Below are 18,634 nucleotides of genomic sequence, written 5' to 3' on the forward strand. Positions count from 1 at the left end.
TTTATTTTTTTGCTTGTTGTAGGTGTCATATCCAAATAATTATTGACAAGACCTATGTGAAGAAACTTCTTTTTTTCCCTAGGAGTTTTATGGTTCCAGGTCTTACATTTAAGTCTTTAATCCATTTCATGTTAATTTTGTGTCAGTGGCATAAGGGTCTAGTTTCATTTTTTTACATGTGACTATATATTTTTTCCCACTACTATTTATTGAAGAGAATGTCTTTTCTCAATTGAGTATTTTGACTTCCTTGTCAAATATTAGTTGCCCATGTATGCCTGGGTTTATTTCTGGGCTTTTGAACCTGTTCCACTGGTCCATGTGTTTGTTTTTATGCCAGTACCATGCTGTTTTGATTACTATAGCTCTGTAATAGTTTGAAATCAGGAAGTGACATGCTTCCAGTTTTGTTCTTTTTCAGCGTTCCTTTGGCTATTAGAAGTCTTTTACAGGGACACCTGGGTGGCTTAGTCGGTTAAGCGTCTGCCTTTGGCTCAGGTCATGATCCCAGGGTCCTGGGATCAACTCCCACTTCGGGCTCCTTGCTCAGCGGGGAGACTGCTTCTCCCTCTGCTCCCCTTGCTTGTGCTCTCTCTCTCTCTGTCCCTCTGGCAAATAAATAAATAAAATCTTAAAAAAAAGAAGTTTTTGCAGTTTCATATACATTTTAGGTTATTTTTTTCTATTTCTGTAAAAATGCCATTGGGAATAAAATATCACCCTTTTGTAACCCTTGATGAATGAATGGATCTAGGCTTTGAGTATCGATGGTTACTGAAAGCACAAAAAGAGAGGCAAGATATTATGAGCCTTCTTATGAAAAGACACAAGAAAACCTATAGTCCTGCTAAAATTATTAAAACTGAATCTGATGAAACCTCAGGAGCTATCTGCCAGTTTTCAGAAAATATGAGGGCAAACATACAAGTGAAACTGCACCATGAGTGAGTGTGCAAGCAGCAAAATCCAGATTGTGGGTAACTTTGTAGATTAAATTCCAAAGCTTGTCAATTGATAAATTTCAAGAGATTAGGAGGGAGAACACATAGATAAAAAGATACCAAAAAATTAAATAAAAAATGGGCAAGATGAAACTTTAGTTTGTAAGGAGGCACAATTGGCTGAAAAAACTATAAAGAAATTTAGTAATATCAGGGTAATAGTAACTTGGGGGGATTATGATTAGGATGGGAATATAGAGGTGGTTTCTGGGGTGGTTGCAAAGTTCTGTTTTATGGTCTTGGTGGTGTTTACTGTGGAATTAAGCTTATAATAATTTGTGAAACTCTAAATTGTTTTGTGGGTTTTTGTAAATGTGTTGTATATTTCACAATAAAAATTTTTATTTTTATTTTTTTTAAAGAGGGAATTAATGACAAAGCAATGTACCTTAAGAGATGGGTGACAATGTGCTAACAGCATGGAGGGGAGGATAAGATTTGGGGAAGAGAATAGGTACTTATTCCTTGGAAGAGGAAAGAAAAGGGGAAAAGTGCATATGCATTTATAGGTAGATGCTTGCTTGTTGGGTGAGTTGGGTAAGAAAACAGTGTAAAGTTTGATGATTTAAACCCTCTTACCTCTATTTTTTTCTGAAATACAAAGAAAAATCATCTGATGAGGCTAGGAGGGCCTGTGGTGGGTGGTAAGATCAAAGAACATCTAGGTTTGAGTAGGATATGTAAAAGGAATGACCTAATTTCTAAACTCGACCTGCCTGCAGGATTGTGTGACGTTCTCCAATGGCTTTCAGAAATCCAGGAGTAGAAGCAGTTTTATGGAGGACTTTTCTTCTGTATAGTGAGGTGGAAGAAAAAATAAAAATTTGTGTTCAAAAAAATTGTTTGATGTGATATCATTTGGGTCATAGATATTACTCAGAAAGATGGAAGGTTAAGGCTTATTATGGATTGAACTGTGTTCCTCCAAAAGATGTTGAAATTCCAACCTCCAGTACCTGTGAATGTGACCTTATTTGGGAATAGGGTCTCTGCAGATGATCAAGTCAAGATGAGGTCATTGGGGTGGACCCTAATCCAATATGACTATATCTTTATGAGAAGGGTGAAATTGGACACAGACATAGACACATACAATGGGAAGACAATGTGAAGACACGGAGAACGCCATCTACAAGCCATGGAATGCCTGAGGCAACCTGAAGTTAGGAGAGGGGCCTGGAACAGATCCTTCTCTCATGGCCCTCAGAAAGAACCAATCTTGCACACATCTTGATTTCAGACATCTAGCTTCCAGAACTGTGAGGCAATACATTTCTGCTGTTTAAGCCACACAGTTTATAGTACTTCGTTATGGCAGTCCTTGGAAACTAATACAGCATCCTAGAAAAAAAATTGGATTTGGTTGATGTAATTTCATGTGTATGTAATACACATGGTCCGTGCTCTTATTGAGCGTGTAGTCAAGTAGAAGAAAGTTCATTCTGTGGAAGAGGCTAAGACCATCCCTTTAATTGAATAAATGATGGGTGAAGATTAGGGAGGCTGATGCAGATTTCTAGGATGTATGAATAACATGCCTGAAAAGCTGTTAGGTAAGCATATTTGAAAAAAGTGCAGTCCATTAGCATGGAAGATAGTGAGGGAGTGGATAAATGAAAGGAGTTGGGCTGGGAGAGGCAACCAGGGTCCAGATCAGGGTGGACCTTGTCCTCCATGTAAGCACTTTCTATTTTAGTCCAATTGGAAGCCAGTAAAAGGTTTTGTGCAGGGCAAATGCATAACCCAATTTCATGACCCTTTATAAAGGTTATTCTGGTTACTGCAGGAAGGGTGAATAATAAATATGTAAAAGTAACATGGGAGACCAGTGAGGAGGTATTTATTTAGTTTAATTAGTTTAATCATGGTGGTGTCTTGAATTGATGGCGGTAGTGGAGATGGAGTGAAATGGTTGGGTGTGAACTGTGTGTCAGAAGAGAATTGGTAAGATTTGGTGTGGGTGAGGTGAGGGAAAGGAGGTGTCAGGGGCATGCCTGGTATTGTTCTGAAAATAACATGGGACTCTTAGGAGATTGTGAAATGCTGCTTGCCTGTCCCATGGTATGTGGAACCTCAGCAGATGAACAGCCTCCCATCGCCAAAGGCTACTAAGAAGTAGTGTCCTCAGAGGAGAACCCAGTATTTCACTGGGACCCAGAGGTGGAAGGGTATGTTGGGGGAGAAAACGTAAAGTAGAAGGAACTGAGATTCTGGAGGGCACTGTGGAAAGAGTGAAGTTAGATGGTGGGCAGATTGGTTGGATAAGAGGAGGTAACAAGCAGATGGCGTGAGAGAATGCAGATCTAGCTGTAGCTAATGCTCCAGGTTAGAAAGTGATCCTCAGGAGAGTGTCCCTTAGTACCCTTGTGCTCACTTGATCATTCCCCTGTGGGGTTTCCAAACTCCTGTCTTCTACTCTTTCTGTACTTACTGATTTTTTGCTTAGCAATTCTTTTAGGAGTCTTCCACAGATCTATAATCTTAATCACATCACAAACTTTTTGAAGTTGAAAACAATAGTCCAGTAAAGTGATATGTACACACACACACACACACACACACACACAGAGTATTTGGTGAAAAACCATGAGACAGAGTGATGGAAAAATTGGTTCCTGTCCTGGCTCTTCTGCTTACTAGTTGGAGGAGCACTATCTCTACCATCTCTAGTTTCGAATGTCTTATTCTGTTATATGGATCTAACAGTCCCAGAAATGTACATTTTATAAAGGACTTTTCACAAGAATTGCCTCGTCTCACTTCCTAACAAGCCTTTGGGATAAGTAGCACTGATGGTGTACGATCTACTTCACAGGTGGGAAAACTGCCATTTGAAGAGGTAAAGCAAGTGCCTTATTAAAAGCTCATCAATCTGAATCCAGATCAGAACTCAAATTTCCGATTCTGGGTTCTATACTCTTTGTATAATATCAGATAGAGCTTTTGTAAAGCTTAAAACACGTTGTGAACTTTCAAGCACTGTTGACTGTCAGTACCTCAAAGCAGGAATTCTATCGTAAATTCTTGGTGTATCTCACGTTGCCCAGGACAATGGGTGTGCTTACTGGAAGCTGTAACATGCAGTGTGCTCTCCAGATTCATGTTGGTGGTTTAGAGGGATTTGCCCATGCTCTTTGGGAAGCTCTTATGTTCTCTAAATAGATTATGGCTACACTAGAACTGGGCTGGGCCATACTTTAATTCTTCTGTAGGCAGGAGTCAGGAAAAATTACGTTGTTGCCATATACAATCTGTGTCAACTGGGGAAGTCATTTACTCTACCTGAAACTCATGTTGTTTGCTTTTAAAATAGGAGAATAGCATCTACTTGTGTGTGCGTGTGTGTGTGTGTGTGAGAGAGAGAGAGGTTAAAAACAACTACTGAAAACATTTTGTTAACTACGTAAGGCAGCCTTACAGTTCTTTGCACACCATAGGCACTTGTTAAGTGGATGTACAATGAAGATACAAAGATACTCACACAGCATCCTACCAGGGCTAGACTTGGACTGTTCACACAGTGTGAGTTTGGTCTCCAGCATGCAAGTGGCACTAAGGAAGAAGATTTTAATGGTGAGATGTCATGTTCAAAGTTAGACCTTTAGTTTATTGGACTGCTCAGTGGAGCAAGCAGATGTTCTTGTTCCTGAAAGGTTCACTAGCCATGCAGGTCCCCATGGCTAGAGAGCTACAAATAGAGTGACTCTCTTACCTTCCAGTTGTCTCTTTGTTGATTGGTTTAGCTATGAAGAGCTTACTCTTGGTCCTTGTGGTCCTTGTCTTGCTCTCCTGTGTTCCACCAGGTAAAATGAAATATTCTCCCTGTGCAATTATAAGCAGTGAAGGGAGAGGGGATGAGAAGAAAGCAGGACTTGGATGAAGGAAGCTGAAACAGGAAGGGATGTGATCAGAGATGGACACTTTGGGCTGTTCCAGAAAATGGAGAGAAGATGCCCTTAAAGGACACATAGCAGGAAGTGGTTCTCTCCAGTGAAGAAGATGGTTCTGGATTTTGGTCTGGGGAGTCTGTGAAGTTTGCGGGGAAAGTTGGACCAATGGTATTGGCAGACGTGGGGAAAAGAAAAAGCATGAGACCTTTAGAAGACAGGTAGGATTTGGGAGTGGGAGGGGGACCATTCCTTCAGGACTCTTAGAATTTGCCCTCCTAAGTCAGTTACCTGAATTACTTTTCTCACATTGAGAAGCCTAAGCAAATTTTATGCTGAGCAGAATTAGCAAACAGAGCTGGTTGCTCCAAAGTTTTAACTTACAGCATGATGGGATCCTTGGAAACATCTGTGAGAGGGCTCATAATTTACATCCTCTGGACAGAAACTAGCAACTTGATAATACCAAGAAGGGTCCACTGAAGTCACTGAGGTGGAGGTTCTCAAACAATTTTTGCTTGTAGTTTGCTGGGGTCTGCAGAAAACTACCCAGACCTTCATATTGAAAAGTTATCACTTAAAGGTCAAGTGTGAAGTACTCAAAAGACAGGCCCAGATGAGGATTGTGTTGAGACTGCCACTGTCCTGGGTGGTGCACTGTGTTGCTGTTGGACTCCGCTGTCCCCAGAGGGGTGCTTCAGGGCTAACGGGCACATGGCAGGCAAGTTTGCTTGCCAGTGGCCTTTGGTCATACCACATTGATTATTCTCATACTGCAAAGCCCCAATAGATGGTTCCATGAACCGGCTGAATGGAGAGACTGATGGATAGCTCAGTAGGGTGACTCAGAGCCACCCTCACCCGCTTAAACTGCCTTCCTACTAATCCCCTCCACCCCTTAGCTTCCAGAGGTACCCAGGTCTTAGGGCTAGAAAAAATACTAGCAAAGGATTTAGATATGGGTTTCAGGTATTTCAAACCATTTCACACTCATTATCCCATGTCATGCTTTCAAGTACCCGGTGATTAAGCCAAGGCAGGTAGTAAAGGTACTTTGCTAAAAATCACACACAATGTTATTGGGATGCAGGGCTAGAAGCATGGGCTTCTCTAATTCCAGGTCAGTGATCTTTTCTTCTTCAAGCTGAGACTTTGATGATCTCATACTGCCTTGGTACTATCCCAGACACCTCCTGGTGTAGGGCCTCTGCAGACCCCTGGGACTACTCTGAGGTTCTTTCCATGGCAGAGTCCCAAGCTGAATGTGCTGGGCCCTGGTACCTGCGTATAGTTGATTAGTGATTCATGTAAGTGGGGACCATGGGAACTGATGACTTATAATAGGTTCTTCGGAAAATAAGAGCCACTGAAAAGAAGGTACTCAGCCATAACTTGACTGGGATGTTTTGATTCCATCCAATTTACCATTAAAAAGTTATAAAGTATAATCTGATTCAATCTGATTTATCCACGGTACCATGACACTGCAGAACACTGTGCATTAACCCTTGTTTCTGTTGACAGTTAAAAGTGGACCAAATATGTATATAAGAAGAATCTTTTCTACATGTTGGCGAACTAAAGGTGTTTGCAAGAAATCATGTGGAAAACGTGAAGAATATCATATTTTTTGTGATAGTGCTTTTCTGTGCTGCATTGACAAAAAGTATTTACCTATACAGGTTGGAAAATAAGTATCTGAGTATCTGGGGCTCCTTCTGATTTCCTCTGGGGACCCAGATCTTTCTCAGTTGTACCATTCCATTAAAATGATGGTTTAGCCTGTCTGTGTTTCTGTGTCTGCTTTGTTTCTCTTTATTTAGAAGCAATTTAGTGTCTCTTCTATGGAAATAATCTCTTGTTAAATTCCTTGTCTTCACTATTTTTCTTTCGTTAATTTATTCCTTATTAAACATGTCCTAAAAATTTTTTTGAAGTGTATGATACAACCAGAAAAGTATACAAATCATAGGTGAACATCTTAATGAATTTCACAAATTTAATATACCCATGTAACCTGCACCCAGATGGAAAAGAGAATATTACAACATCTTGGTCACTACTGGTCACTATTCCACAAAGGATAATTCCTAGCCTGGCTTCTAATAGCATAAACCCTGGCACCTATTTTTGAACTTTATATAAGTGGAATCATATAGTAGGTACCTCTTTGTGTCTGGCTTCTTCTAATCCACATGATTTTATGGCATTAATTGATATTGTTTGATGTAATTATAGTTTATTCATTCAATGTTGTATAATATTACATTGGAGAATATTTGAATATTCTAGTGTAGATGGTCATGTGTATAGTTTCTAGGTTTTGGCTCTTTTAAATAGTGCTGTGATGAACATTCATGTTTTTTGAGGCTTATATGCAAGCATTTTTGTGGGCATATACTCGGGAGTGAAATTGCTAGTGATGGGCCATGTATATATTCGATTTTAGTAGATATTGTTAAATTGTCTTCCAAGTTGGTTATACCAATTTATACACACAGGAAGGGTCTGAGAATTCTTGCTTTTTTCCATCCTTTTTCATGACTAGTATTTTCTGTCTTTTTTTCCCTCCACTTTGAAGGGTATGTAGTGAAGGAATGTGGTGGTTTAACTTGCATTTTACTGATGACTAATGAAGCTGTGCACATTTTTATGTATTTATTGGCCACTTAGATATCCTTATTTGTGATGTACCTATTCAAGAGTTTCATCCGTTTTTCTACTGGATTGTCTAACTTTGTTATTTGGGAACCTCCTAAGAAACACTCATTATTTGACATTGGAAATAATAAAATAAAATAATGTTGAATATATTTAAGTTTAAATATGGAGAATGTTGTAGTTTGTAATGCACAGTTAGAGAAATTTTGTACTGTTTGGTATGACCAGGCCCTAAAAATGTTTCCATTCTTAAAATTATTAAATTTTATCATCATAAGCAAGATAAATCATTCAAGTTAATAATGATTCAGCCCCCTTCTTTCTTGAATAGGTTTTAGGAGGAATTAAGTCAATGAGAGAGAAGCAGTTCTTCCAATATGACAGGGAAAGAAGGATTTGCTGCTGATGGGCAAACTTCTGGGAGGGGACATTGTCACAGTATGGACCTTTGATGGCTGCTGTGGTGGGTCGTACCCACCCTGTGCAGACAACCTCCTAAGACTGAACTAGACTCTTTGGCTCTTCTAGAAAAGGACAAAGGTGATTATATACATAGCCAAGTCATATTTCAATGTCATTAACATCACTCCTGCCATTAGCTACATCCATCCTGAGAGTGTCCTATTCAGGACAGTTTTTACTGTAGTCACAGAGTAGTGCAACCATCACTCAGCCAACTTTAGAATGTTTTTATCACTCCCCAAAGAAACTCTGTGGCAGTCATCCTTTGTTAGTGTGCTGGGGTTACTACAACAAAGTACCACAAACTGGGTGGCTTCGTTTAAACGATGGAAATTTATTTTATCATTGTTTTGAAGCCTATACGTCTACAACTGAGATATCAGCAGGGTTGGTTCGTTCTGAAGGCTGAGAGAGAGAATGTATTTCATGCCTTTCACCTAGCTTTAGATGGTTTGCTGGCGTTCCTCAGCTTATGGAAACCAATCATATTGGATTAGGGCCCATCCTAATGACCTCATCTTAACAACTACAACACTATTTTCAAAAGGTCAAATTCTGAGGTACTAGGAATTAGGATTTCAAAATATGAATTTTGGGGGACACAATTTAACTCATCAGACTCTCTATTTCTTTACGTCCTCACTCAGCACTGGCCAACCGCTAGTCTACTTCTGATTTGTCTGATCTGAACATTTCATATAAATGGAATCATACAATACAGGTGTTTTTTTTTTTTGGACTGACTTTTTTCACTTAGTATAAGACTTGCAAGGTTCATCCATGTTGTAGCATGAACCAAAATTTCATTTTTAATTTGCCAGATATTCTATTGCATGGATGTATATTTAATTGTATAAGAAAACTTGAGAGCTTTTTTCAAAGGGGCTGTACATTTTATACCTCTACCAATGATGTATGACAGTTCCACCTTCTCCACATTCTCGTCAATATTTGGTGGTATTAGCTTCTTTAATTTTTAGACACTGCAGTGCATATGTGCAGTGGCATCTCAATGTCATTGTAGTCTGCATTCTCCCGATGACCAAAGAAATAATTTTTAATGTGATTCTTGACAATTTCTGAATTTCTTTTGCCAAATGTATGTTCAAATCTTTTGCCCATTTTTACTGGGTTTTTTTTTGTTCTTTTATTATTGACTTCTTAATCCTTAGTTTTCGTCTTCTTATTTTTTGAATGGTGTGTTTTGATGTTTCATAGTTTTAAATTTTGTCAAAAGTCAAATTTACAAATGTTTTTCTTTTTAGTTTTTGCTTTTTTGTGTCCTAAGAAACCTTTGCCTACCCCAAGTTATCAAAATATTCTTCTCTCTTCTCTTGTGAACTTAGCTTTTGTGTTTATTTCTATTATCCATCTAGAATTGATTTTTGAGTATGGTGGGAGAAAAGGTTTCTTTTTTTCTGTATGAATATTAAGTTGTTCCTGCAGCACGCGTTGAAGAGATTGTGCTTTTCCCATTGGATATCCTTGGCAACTTTGTACAAAATCAAATTTCAGGGTTCTGTATTCTGTTCTATTAGTCAATCCTTAAACAGTATCATGCGGCCTTTCTTAATAATAAGCCTTAAATTCATATAGTGATAGTTCTGCAGTTTGGTTTTTCTATTTCAATATCATTTTAAAATTCTAGGTCCTTTACATTTCTTTTTTTAAAAGTAGGCTCCACATCCAGTGTGGAGCCCAACGTCGAGCTCAAACTCAAGACCCTGAGATGGAGATCTGAGCTGAGATCAAGAGTCGGCTGCTTAACCAGCTGAGTCACCCAGGTGCCCCGTCCTTTGTATTTCTGTATCAACTTTAGAGTCTGTCGGTTTCTTCAAAAAAGTCTCCTGGAATTATGACGGATTGTGTTGAATCTCTAGGTCATTTTAGAAAGAACTGACACCTTAATAATGTTGAGTCTTCCAATTCATGAATATAGTGTATCTTCCATTTAGGTCTTCTTTTATTTATTGCTGCAATGCTTTGTAGTTTTGATGCTATTATAAATGGAATTGTCTTCTAAGTTTCATTTTCTTTTTTCTTTTTATGCTAGTATATAAAAACACAACTGATTTTATGACAACTTTTCATCCTGTAACTTTGCTAAACTCACCAATTCTAATATTTCTGAGTTACATTTTATGATTTTCTACATAAAAGTTGTGTCATCTGCAAATAAAGATATGTTTACTCCTTTTTTTTTTAAAAAAACAAACTTTATATCCTCTTACTCATTTTCCTTAAGGAGTAATATGCATTGAGTAAACACATCCTCTTTTAGAGTGTACGTTTTTAAGCTTTGACAAATACAGTTGTGTAACCACACCACAGCCAACATATAGAGCAATTGTGTCATATTCCTTCATATGCTTTTGTAGAAAACCTCTCCTGTTGCCCTCAATTCTTGGCAATCACTGACCTGTTTCCTGACCCTATAGTTTTGCCATTTTCAGAATGGCATTAAGATGGACTCCAACAGCATGTAACCAGTTAAATTCAGCTTTTAAAATTTAACATAATGCATTTGAAGGGGCGCCTGTGTGCCTCAGATGTTAAGTGTCTGCCTTTGGCTCAGGTCATCAGGTCATGATCCCAGCATCGGGATCCCTGCTCAGTGGGGAGCCTGCTTCTCCCTCTCCCACTCTCCCTGCTTGTGTTGCCCTCTCTAGCTCTCTCTCTCTCTGTCAAATAAATAAATAAAATCTTAAAAAAATAATGCATTTGAGATTTATTCATGTTGTAGCATATATCAGTAGCTATGTCAGTATCATTCCCTCTTTTTTAAAAATTTTAATAGATTGTAATTATTAAAAGAGCAGTTTTAGGTTCAGCAAAAAATTGAGTGGAAGGTACAGAGATTCCTGTTTACTCATTGCCCCCCCATCCCCCTGCCCAGCCTCCTCTGCGATCAACATCCTGCACAAGAGTGATACATTTGTTACAACTGATTAATCTACATAGACACATCATTATTGCCCGAAGTTTGTAGTTTACATTAAGCTTCACTCTTTTTTTAAATTTAAATTTAAATTTTTTAAAAAAATTTTATTTATTTATTTGACAGAGAGAGACACAGCAAGAGAGGGAACACAAGCGGGGGGAGGGTGGGAGAGGGAGAAGCAGGCTTCCCGCGGAGCAGGGAGCCCGATGCGGGGCTCAATCCCAGGTCCCTGGGTTTATGACCTGAGCCAAAGGCAGATGCTTAACGACTGAGCCACCCAGGCGCCCCCACTCTTTTTTTTTTTTAAAGTAAGTTTTATGCTCAACATAGGGCTTGAATTCACGACCCTGAGATTAAGGTTGCATGCTCTTCCGACTGAGCCAGCCAGGCACCCCTAAGCTTTACTCTTGATGTTGTACGTATTGTGGGTTTGGATGTATTGACATGTGTCCATCATTATGTATTATACAGAGTATTTTCCCTGCCCTAAAAATCCTCTGTGCTCCATCTATTCATCTTTTCCTCCCTTGAAACCTCTGTAAACCACTGATCTTTTTATTGTCTCCATAGTTTTGCTTTTTCCAGAATGTCATATAGTTGGAATCATACGGTATGTAGCCCTTTTAGATTGGCTTCTTTCACTTAGCAATATGAATTTAAGTCTCCTTCATGTCTTTTCACGGCTTGATGGCTCATTTGTTTTTAGTGCTGAATAATATTCCATTGTGGATGTACTATAGTTTATTTATCCATTCACTTGCTGAAGGATGTTATGGTTCCCTTAGAGTTATGGCAATTATCAGTAAAGCTGCTAATAACGTGAATGTGCAGGTTTTTGTATTTTATCAATTTCTTTGGATAAATACCAGTGAGTGTGATAGCTGGATTGTATGATCAGAGTATGTTTAGTTTTTTAAGAAGCTCGCAAACAGTCTTCTGAAATGGCTGTACCATTTGTATTCCCACCAGCAATGATAGAGTTCCTGTTACTCCACATCCTTGCCAGCACTGTTGTTGTCAATGTTCTCAATTTTGGTCATTCTAATAGATGTGTAGTGGTAGCCACCTGGCCTGCAGGCTTCCCTAATTCCCTGAGTGCCAAACTCATATTTCCCCACTCTGTGGCTGGCTCCTTGTGTCTGCTTCTAAGTGTGGTGTCAAGAATGAGCCCTGGCAGATGGGAGTGCACACAGTAGGGAAGCCAAAGTCTACAGCAAGGGAAAAATCACAATTTTGGGCCGTAGCTCTACCTTTGGGAAAACAAGTTTTCTAGCCATCAGTCTGGTGCATTGAATTTTGAGAGAAGACATAAAAACTTAAGAATTCTGCCACAACAGGGCACTTGAAGTATGGAGCAGGTCTATCCATACAAGGTCAGAGAAAGTCCCAGATATAAGCAAGACTAACAAAAAGTGTCTCCCATCTGAATGCAGCTAGTAATGATTGGAGGAAGACACTGGTACTTGAGATGTGAGATCAGCAACACAAAGTTCCAAGGAACATGAAGAATGAAGGAAACATGACATCACAAAAGGTCACAATAATTCTCCAGTAACTAAACCCAAAGACAAAGAAATCTGCAATTTACTTGATAATTCAAAAGAGCTATTTGAGAAAACTCAAAAAGAGAATGAACTCTTTGGAATAAAGCAAATAATTCATAGTTGTTGACTCAGAAGAGCATGAATTGCACATTCAAGCAAATACACAAATAAATGGACATTTCCAATATTTAAGCAAGCTAATAGGATTTGAAAGGCAAATCCTGAATGATAAATGTCCTGAAGTAGAAAGCATCAGAAAATCAACATCCTGTTCTTTATGGAATTCCGATCCAATTAAGCAAGCCATACATGATCATTTTTATATTCTAACTGATTTTAGGACACATTCAAAAATTCAAATATCCTATGACATATGAGAAGAGGGAGAAGAGGATGTCTCTATCTTCCTGGCTTATGGTCACAGGAAGCAACTGGTGAAGAGAGTCAGTCCCAATCCAGATAAGCTGAGCGAAAGGAGAAGACCAGGTTAAAATCGATCTCTGTGGTTGTTGCCCTGATCTCAGAATCTCTAAAGGCAATTCTATTTCATTAGCTCCTTGGCTAATTGAGAGAGGTCAGTTCCACTTCTTATTTAAGTCAGTTCTAAGTAAAAATGAATTTCCTTAAAGACAGAGCTTTTACTTGCTCTTGAGTCTTCTCAGAATCTCTATTCCAACTTCTAGAATAAAAGTGTCACTTTTATTCTTCCTTTATTTTATTTTTTCTTATTTATTATTGAAGTATAATTGACATACAATGTTATATTAGTCTCAGGTGTATAACATATTGATTCAACAATTCTGCACATTACTCAGTGCTCACCATGATAAGTGTAGTCACCAGATATCATCTTGCAACATTATTACAATATTATTGACTATATTCTCTATGCTGTATATTTCATCTCTGTGACTTATTTGTTTTATAACTGGAAGTTTATATCTCTTAATCACCTTTATCTATTTCACCCATCCCCCGACCTACCTCCCATCTGGCAACCAGTTTGTTCCGTGTATTTAAGAGTCTGTTTTGTTTGTTCATTTGTTTTGTTTTTTAGATTCCACATATAAGTGAAATCATATGGTATTTATCTTTTTCTGTCTGACTTATTTCACTTAGCATTATACCCTCTAGGTCCCCCCATATTGTCACAAATGGCAAGATTTTATTCTTTTTTATGACTAATATTCCATTGTGTATATATATATATTACATATATATTTTATATATATTACATATATAATATAGATATATATTATATATTTTATATGTATAAAGAAGTGGTATATACATTATATATCTATATATTACTACGTATTATATATATACTATACACACACACACACACACACACACACCACTTCTTTATCCATTCATCTATTGATGGAAACCATGTATTATTTTTAGAGAGTGCAGTTTTGCCACTGATGAGTGGGATGTCAGGGAGTGGTATCTGAAAAGAATTTTGAAGGAAGTTTGCTCTAAATTGTGACAATACCCTTCCACATTTTGTTGCTTTACTGAGATATTTGGTAAATACATTATTTTAAAGACGGCTTTTGATCTTAGAATTAAATTTCTTTTGGATGTGTCCATGTACAGAGACTAGCCATAGTTAGCCAATTTCTTTTCAGTTCCATATTTACAGGAGCCCAGAAAAGCTAGAGGTTGCTTGTGTAATATACACACTTTGTATTAAAAGAATAAAACAGTTTGCAGCTACCATTTTTAATAACAGAGTTCATTTCCTGACAGGAGAAGTTGTAGGTTTGCCTACCACACCTTCATAAGGTTGACTGGGAAAGAAAACGGTGAGTCCAAATGAACTTAGAAAATGTATTACTTACATACACAGCAAAGTAAGATCAGCATGGTGTTAGCTCCTAGGGCCACAGGATGAACCCAACCAAAGGGGCCAGATGATGGGTAGCAGAGATGTTGGGCCCCTCTGCTGCTGAGGAGTCAACTGTAAATGATAGCCAAGTGGTCTGATAGCCTGTAGCTGAACCTGAGGAGGTTGAGGTGGAAAGTCCCATGCTTTCACTTCCTGAAACCAGGGAGGTGGCTGAGAACCTGCTTCATGACTGCCCATTACAACATGGTCTTTTTCCTGTGTTTCAAGAAGAACTGCATGGTCAGACTCAGTCAAGACTTCAGCCAACCTGCAGTTAAGCCTTGTCTATGCAGTCTATGTGAGAAGCATACAAGGTCATCAGGGCTTAGGGCAGATCTGTTTCTCTAAGATGCACAGTCCAAAGAGAAAGTGAATGGAGAGCTGAAGGGATGGAAGGGTAAAGCCTAGGTGTAAAAAGATATTTCTGTAACTTGAAGCCTCTATAAATAATTAAGACATCCTTTCTATGAGGAAAGAGAAATAAAATATATCCTAAGTTTTCATGAGAAGCTTAGCTGTCTTTAGGAAGGCAGCAGCTCAGCTTTTCAAATACAAAATCCTAAGATTCTGATGGCTTATTTAAAAAATGCTAAAAACCCACAGTTGTGGGCACATGACAGTGTCACAGTGTAATCTAGATTCCCTTGCTGTGTGAAAGATGGTGGAAAGAATGTCGAGGACTTTCAAGTTCATTGGCATTCTCTGGCTTCTCTTGTCAGGGGTCTGGGTTTCCTTTGACACAGCATTCCAGTTGAAACATACAGTAGGCAACTAACATTTCACTTGTAGAGCACTCAAGTCTGCAGATACCATTCCCATAGCATTTCCTGTGCATTTCTGATGCCAGTGGATTCAAGCCTGGAAAGAAAATGAATGGAAAGATAATTCACTATGGGTCTTTCTGGACTGTAGAATTGGTACTTCTATTTTTATCAAACTAGATTCCAAGGAGACTTGATGATAATGTTTGGTTCTATAATTGAAAAAAAAAATTAACTACAGCTTTCCTCTCCCTCCCCCTCCATTCATACATTGAAACCCTAAACTCCAATGTGGCTATATTTCAAAGATACAAATGTAGTGATCCGAAGGGACAGGTGCACCCCAATGTTTATAGCAGCAATGTCCACAATAGCCAAACTATAGAAAGAGCCCAGATGTCCATCAACAGATGAATGGCTAAAGAAGATGTTGTACACACACACACACACACACACAGGCATATTATGCAGCCATCAAAACGTGGATGGAACTAGAGGGTATTATGCTAAGCAAAATAAGTCAATCAAAGAAAAACAATTATCATATAATTTCACTGATATGTGGAATTTGAGAAACAAGGCAGAGGATCATAGGGGAAGAGAGGAAAAAATGAAACAAGACGAAACCAGAGAGGGAGACAAACCACAAGAGACTATTAATCTCAGGAAACAAACTGAGGGTTGCTGGAGTGGAGGGGGGTAGGAGGGATGGGGTGGCTGGGTGATGGACATTGGGGAGGGTATGTGTTGTGGTGAGCGCTGTGTATTGTGTAAGACTGATGAATCACAGACCTGTACCCTTGAAACAAATAACACATTATATGTTAATAATAACAAAAATACATGGCAATAAAAAAAAAAATAAGAGGTGTTCCTAACATGCAAAAAAAAAAAAAAAAAGATGAAAGCCTGAGAAGATGAAGTGTAGTGGTCTGCATAACAAGATAAGAAATTCCTACGGAAATGATGAGCTTTGGGAATGCATAAGGCACTAAAGGCAATATTGTAGACTATCTAGTTGGCTGTCTAGAGGCCATGAATGCATTGCTATAAACCATAATGGAATTGGTCCCATCAGCAGCTTCAAGAGGCCCGGATTGTATGGATTCTTAAATCCAGCCTATTGAGTTACATGACCCAAAAATCTGGTTCATCTGCCTAGAGGTTACTTGAGGGAGGATGAGAAATTAAATGGGATCCTATAACATCTGGATTTGAACTGACTCAGTAGCCCTGAGTGAAGAGAATATTCAAGAAGGGATTTTTAAAGTCAGTAATGAATATGGTCAAGCTAAACTATGACACCAGTCAGTGCTCTCTCTCATGTCTCTCTACCTGCTATCTCATCTGATCAGACATTTCTTTTAGCACATAAAGCTTATTAATTCTCTTGGAACAAGCCATTCCAAATCTGTTTCTCCATGTATCTAAGGCATCTACAAATAGTAAATTTACTATAAGCAATTTAAGCAAATTAGAAAGCTTAACAAATTGTGTTACCATTATTTGTTGGTTTTGACTATTATGCCTAGACATGTTCCTCACTTAGGGACAAAACAATAGTGGCAAAACAGGATGGGGTATTATTATTATTATTTTTTTTAAAGATTATTTATTTATTTATTTATTTGACAGAGAGAGAGATAGCGAGAGCAGGAACACAAGCAGGGGGAGTGGGAGAGGGAGAAGCAGGCTTCCCGCTGAGCAGGGAGCCCGATGTGGGACTCGATCCCAGGACCCTGGGACCATGACCTGAGCCGAAGGCAGACGCTTAACGACTGAGCCACCCAGGCGCCCCCAGGATGGGGTATTATTAATGATGATATAATGATAGCTCTCATGAGCCTGGTACCCTACATGTGATGTACAGGCCTATTCTATACATTATCACACTTAGTCCTTGCAAGACGCTGAGATTAGTATTATTGCCACTTTTGTATGAAGAAACTAAGATTCAGAGAAGATTAGACTTTTGCTTAAAGCTGCATGGCTAACAAAAGTTGGAGAGCCAAGATTCAAGCTCAGGTCTTGCTAATGTCAGACCGGTTGATGCTGTTTCCGCTTTGAAAATAGAAGGGTCCATGGTGGGAAGACATTCATAGGTTTGCTTAGTGGAATTGCTCTTCTAGACAAATGACCTGACCCCCCCCCCGAAAATTCCCATTTTACCTGCCACCACTGGGTCCCAAAAGAAGAGCAAGACAAGCACAATGAGGAGAGGCTTCATGGCTGAGAGCCTCCGTTGAGGAGGCTGGTGGCAGGGTCTGACTCTGGCTGTCAGAGTGCAGAAAGGGAAGGTTGAGCACGCCCTCCCATACAAACATCTCAGGTCTGGGGTATGCCCTGCTCCAGGTAGATATGCTACACTGATCTTCCCTGAGGCAGAGAAGCTGGTAATGCTTATGTGCGGAAAAAACTGACGGCCCTTTCCCGCTTTGACAGCTTTTCCTATTGACAAAGGCACTGCTCCCCGACCTGGATTTGCCAAAGGTACTAATGGAGACCTGAGAACTATACTTTTTCTTTTTTTAAGTAAATAAACATAATTTTTTGTTACTACAAAAATTAAATGTTAATTTTGGACAATTTATAAAATATTAAAAATTACAAAGAAGGAAAAGTTAACACTTGAGTCCCATCTCTCAGAAACAACCCATGTGTTTCTTAAGAAAGTTTTATGTACGCCTAGTTTATTATTTAATATTTTGTTATGAATAGTTCTGAATCATATACTTGTAATCAGATATCCTGCTTTTCTAACGTGATATATACCATAAGTATTTTTTGTCTCATTAAAATTCTTCATAAGTGATATTTTTCAAAGTTGCATAATATTCTGTCAAGGTCTTTTTTAATAGCTATCACTATTTAAAAAAACTTTATTGAGATATAAATGCCATAAAAATTTAAATATTAAAGTGTACAATTTGATAAATTTTGACACATATACTTTTTTGAAACCATCATCACATTCAAGATAGTGAACATATCTGTTACCCCAACCATTCTTTATAACTTTTCTTCCCCAGGTTTATTGAAGTATAATTAACAAATAAAAATTGTTTATGTTTAAACAATCAAATGTGATGATTTGAAGTACATATACATTGTGAAATGATTATCACAATCAAACTAATTAACACATCCATCACCTCAAATAGTTACAATTTTTTTTTTTGGTGGTGAGTATATGTAAGATTTACTTTCTAAGCAAATTTCAAGTATACATTATTTTATTAACTGGAGTCACCATACTGTACATTAGATCCTCAGAACTTATTCATCTTATAACTGAAAATTTGTTTCCTTTGGCTAACATGTCTCCATTTCCCCCACTTTCCAAATTCTGGCAATTACCACTTTACCTTCTAGTTCTATGAGTTTGACTTTTTTGAGATTTCACATGTTAGTGAGATCATGCAGTATTTGTCTATATATGGCTTTTTTCACTTAGCATAATATCCTCTAGGTTTTTCCATGTTG

The 18,634-nt window shown here is 38.3% G+C and overlaps 2 protein-coding genes across 2 annotated transcripts; one reads left to right on the top strand and one right to left on the bottom strand.

Annotated features, from left to right (window-relative positions):
• Positions 1-4,746: 4,746 nt before the first annotated feature.
• DEFB135 (defensin beta 135) lies at positions 4,747-6,582 on the top strand. The gene is made up of 2 exons (XM_032389015.1): positions 4,747-4,804; positions 6,413-6,582. The coding sequence occupies exons 1-2, from the start codon at positions 4,747-4,749 to the stop codon at positions 6,580-6,582; spliced, it is 228 nt and encodes a 75-aa protein (XP_032244906.1).
• Positions 6,583-15,105: 8,523 nt separating this feature from the next.
• Positions 15,106-17,378, bottom strand: DEFB134 (defensin beta 134). The gene is made up of 2 exons (XM_032389075.1): positions 17,321-17,378; positions 15,106-15,248 (listed from the first exon to the last, which is right to left on the bottom strand). Exons 1-2 carry the CDS (start codon positions 17,376-17,378, stop codon positions 15,106-15,108), a joined length of 201 nt encoding a protein of 66 aa, XP_032244966.1.
• Between the last annotated feature and the right edge of the window lie 1,256 nt (positions 17,379-18,634).

This window comes from Phoca vitulina, unplaced genomic scaffold, assembly GCF_004348235.1.
Source record: "Phoca vitulina isolate PV1807 unplaced genomic scaffold, GSC_HSeal_1.0 scaffold53, whole genome shotgun sequence".
Taxonomy (NCBI): domain Eukaryota; kingdom Metazoa; phylum Chordata; class Mammalia; order Carnivora; family Phocidae; genus Phoca; species Phoca vitulina.

What these genes read in the sequence shown, in the direction of transcription:
- DEFB135 (XM_032389015.1), top strand. Translation starts at nt 4,747, where the DNA reads ATGAAGAGCTTACTCTTGGTCCTTGTGGTCCTTGTCTTGCTCTCCTGT. An exon ending in GCTCTCCTGTGTTCCACCAG is followed by an intron (nt 4,805 to 6,412) that starts GTAAAATGAAAT and finishes TTCTGTTGACAG; the next exon opens with TTAAAAGTGGACCAAATATG.
- DEFB134 (XM_032389075.1), bottom strand. Translation starts at nt 17,378, where the DNA reads ATGAAGCCTCTCCTCATTGTGCTTGTCTTGCTCTTCTTTTGGGACCCA. An exon ending in TTGGGACCCAGTGGTGGCAG is followed by an intron (nt 15,249 to 17,320) that starts GTAAAATGGGAA and finishes TTTTCTTTCCAG; the next exon opens with GCTTGAATCCACTGGCATCA.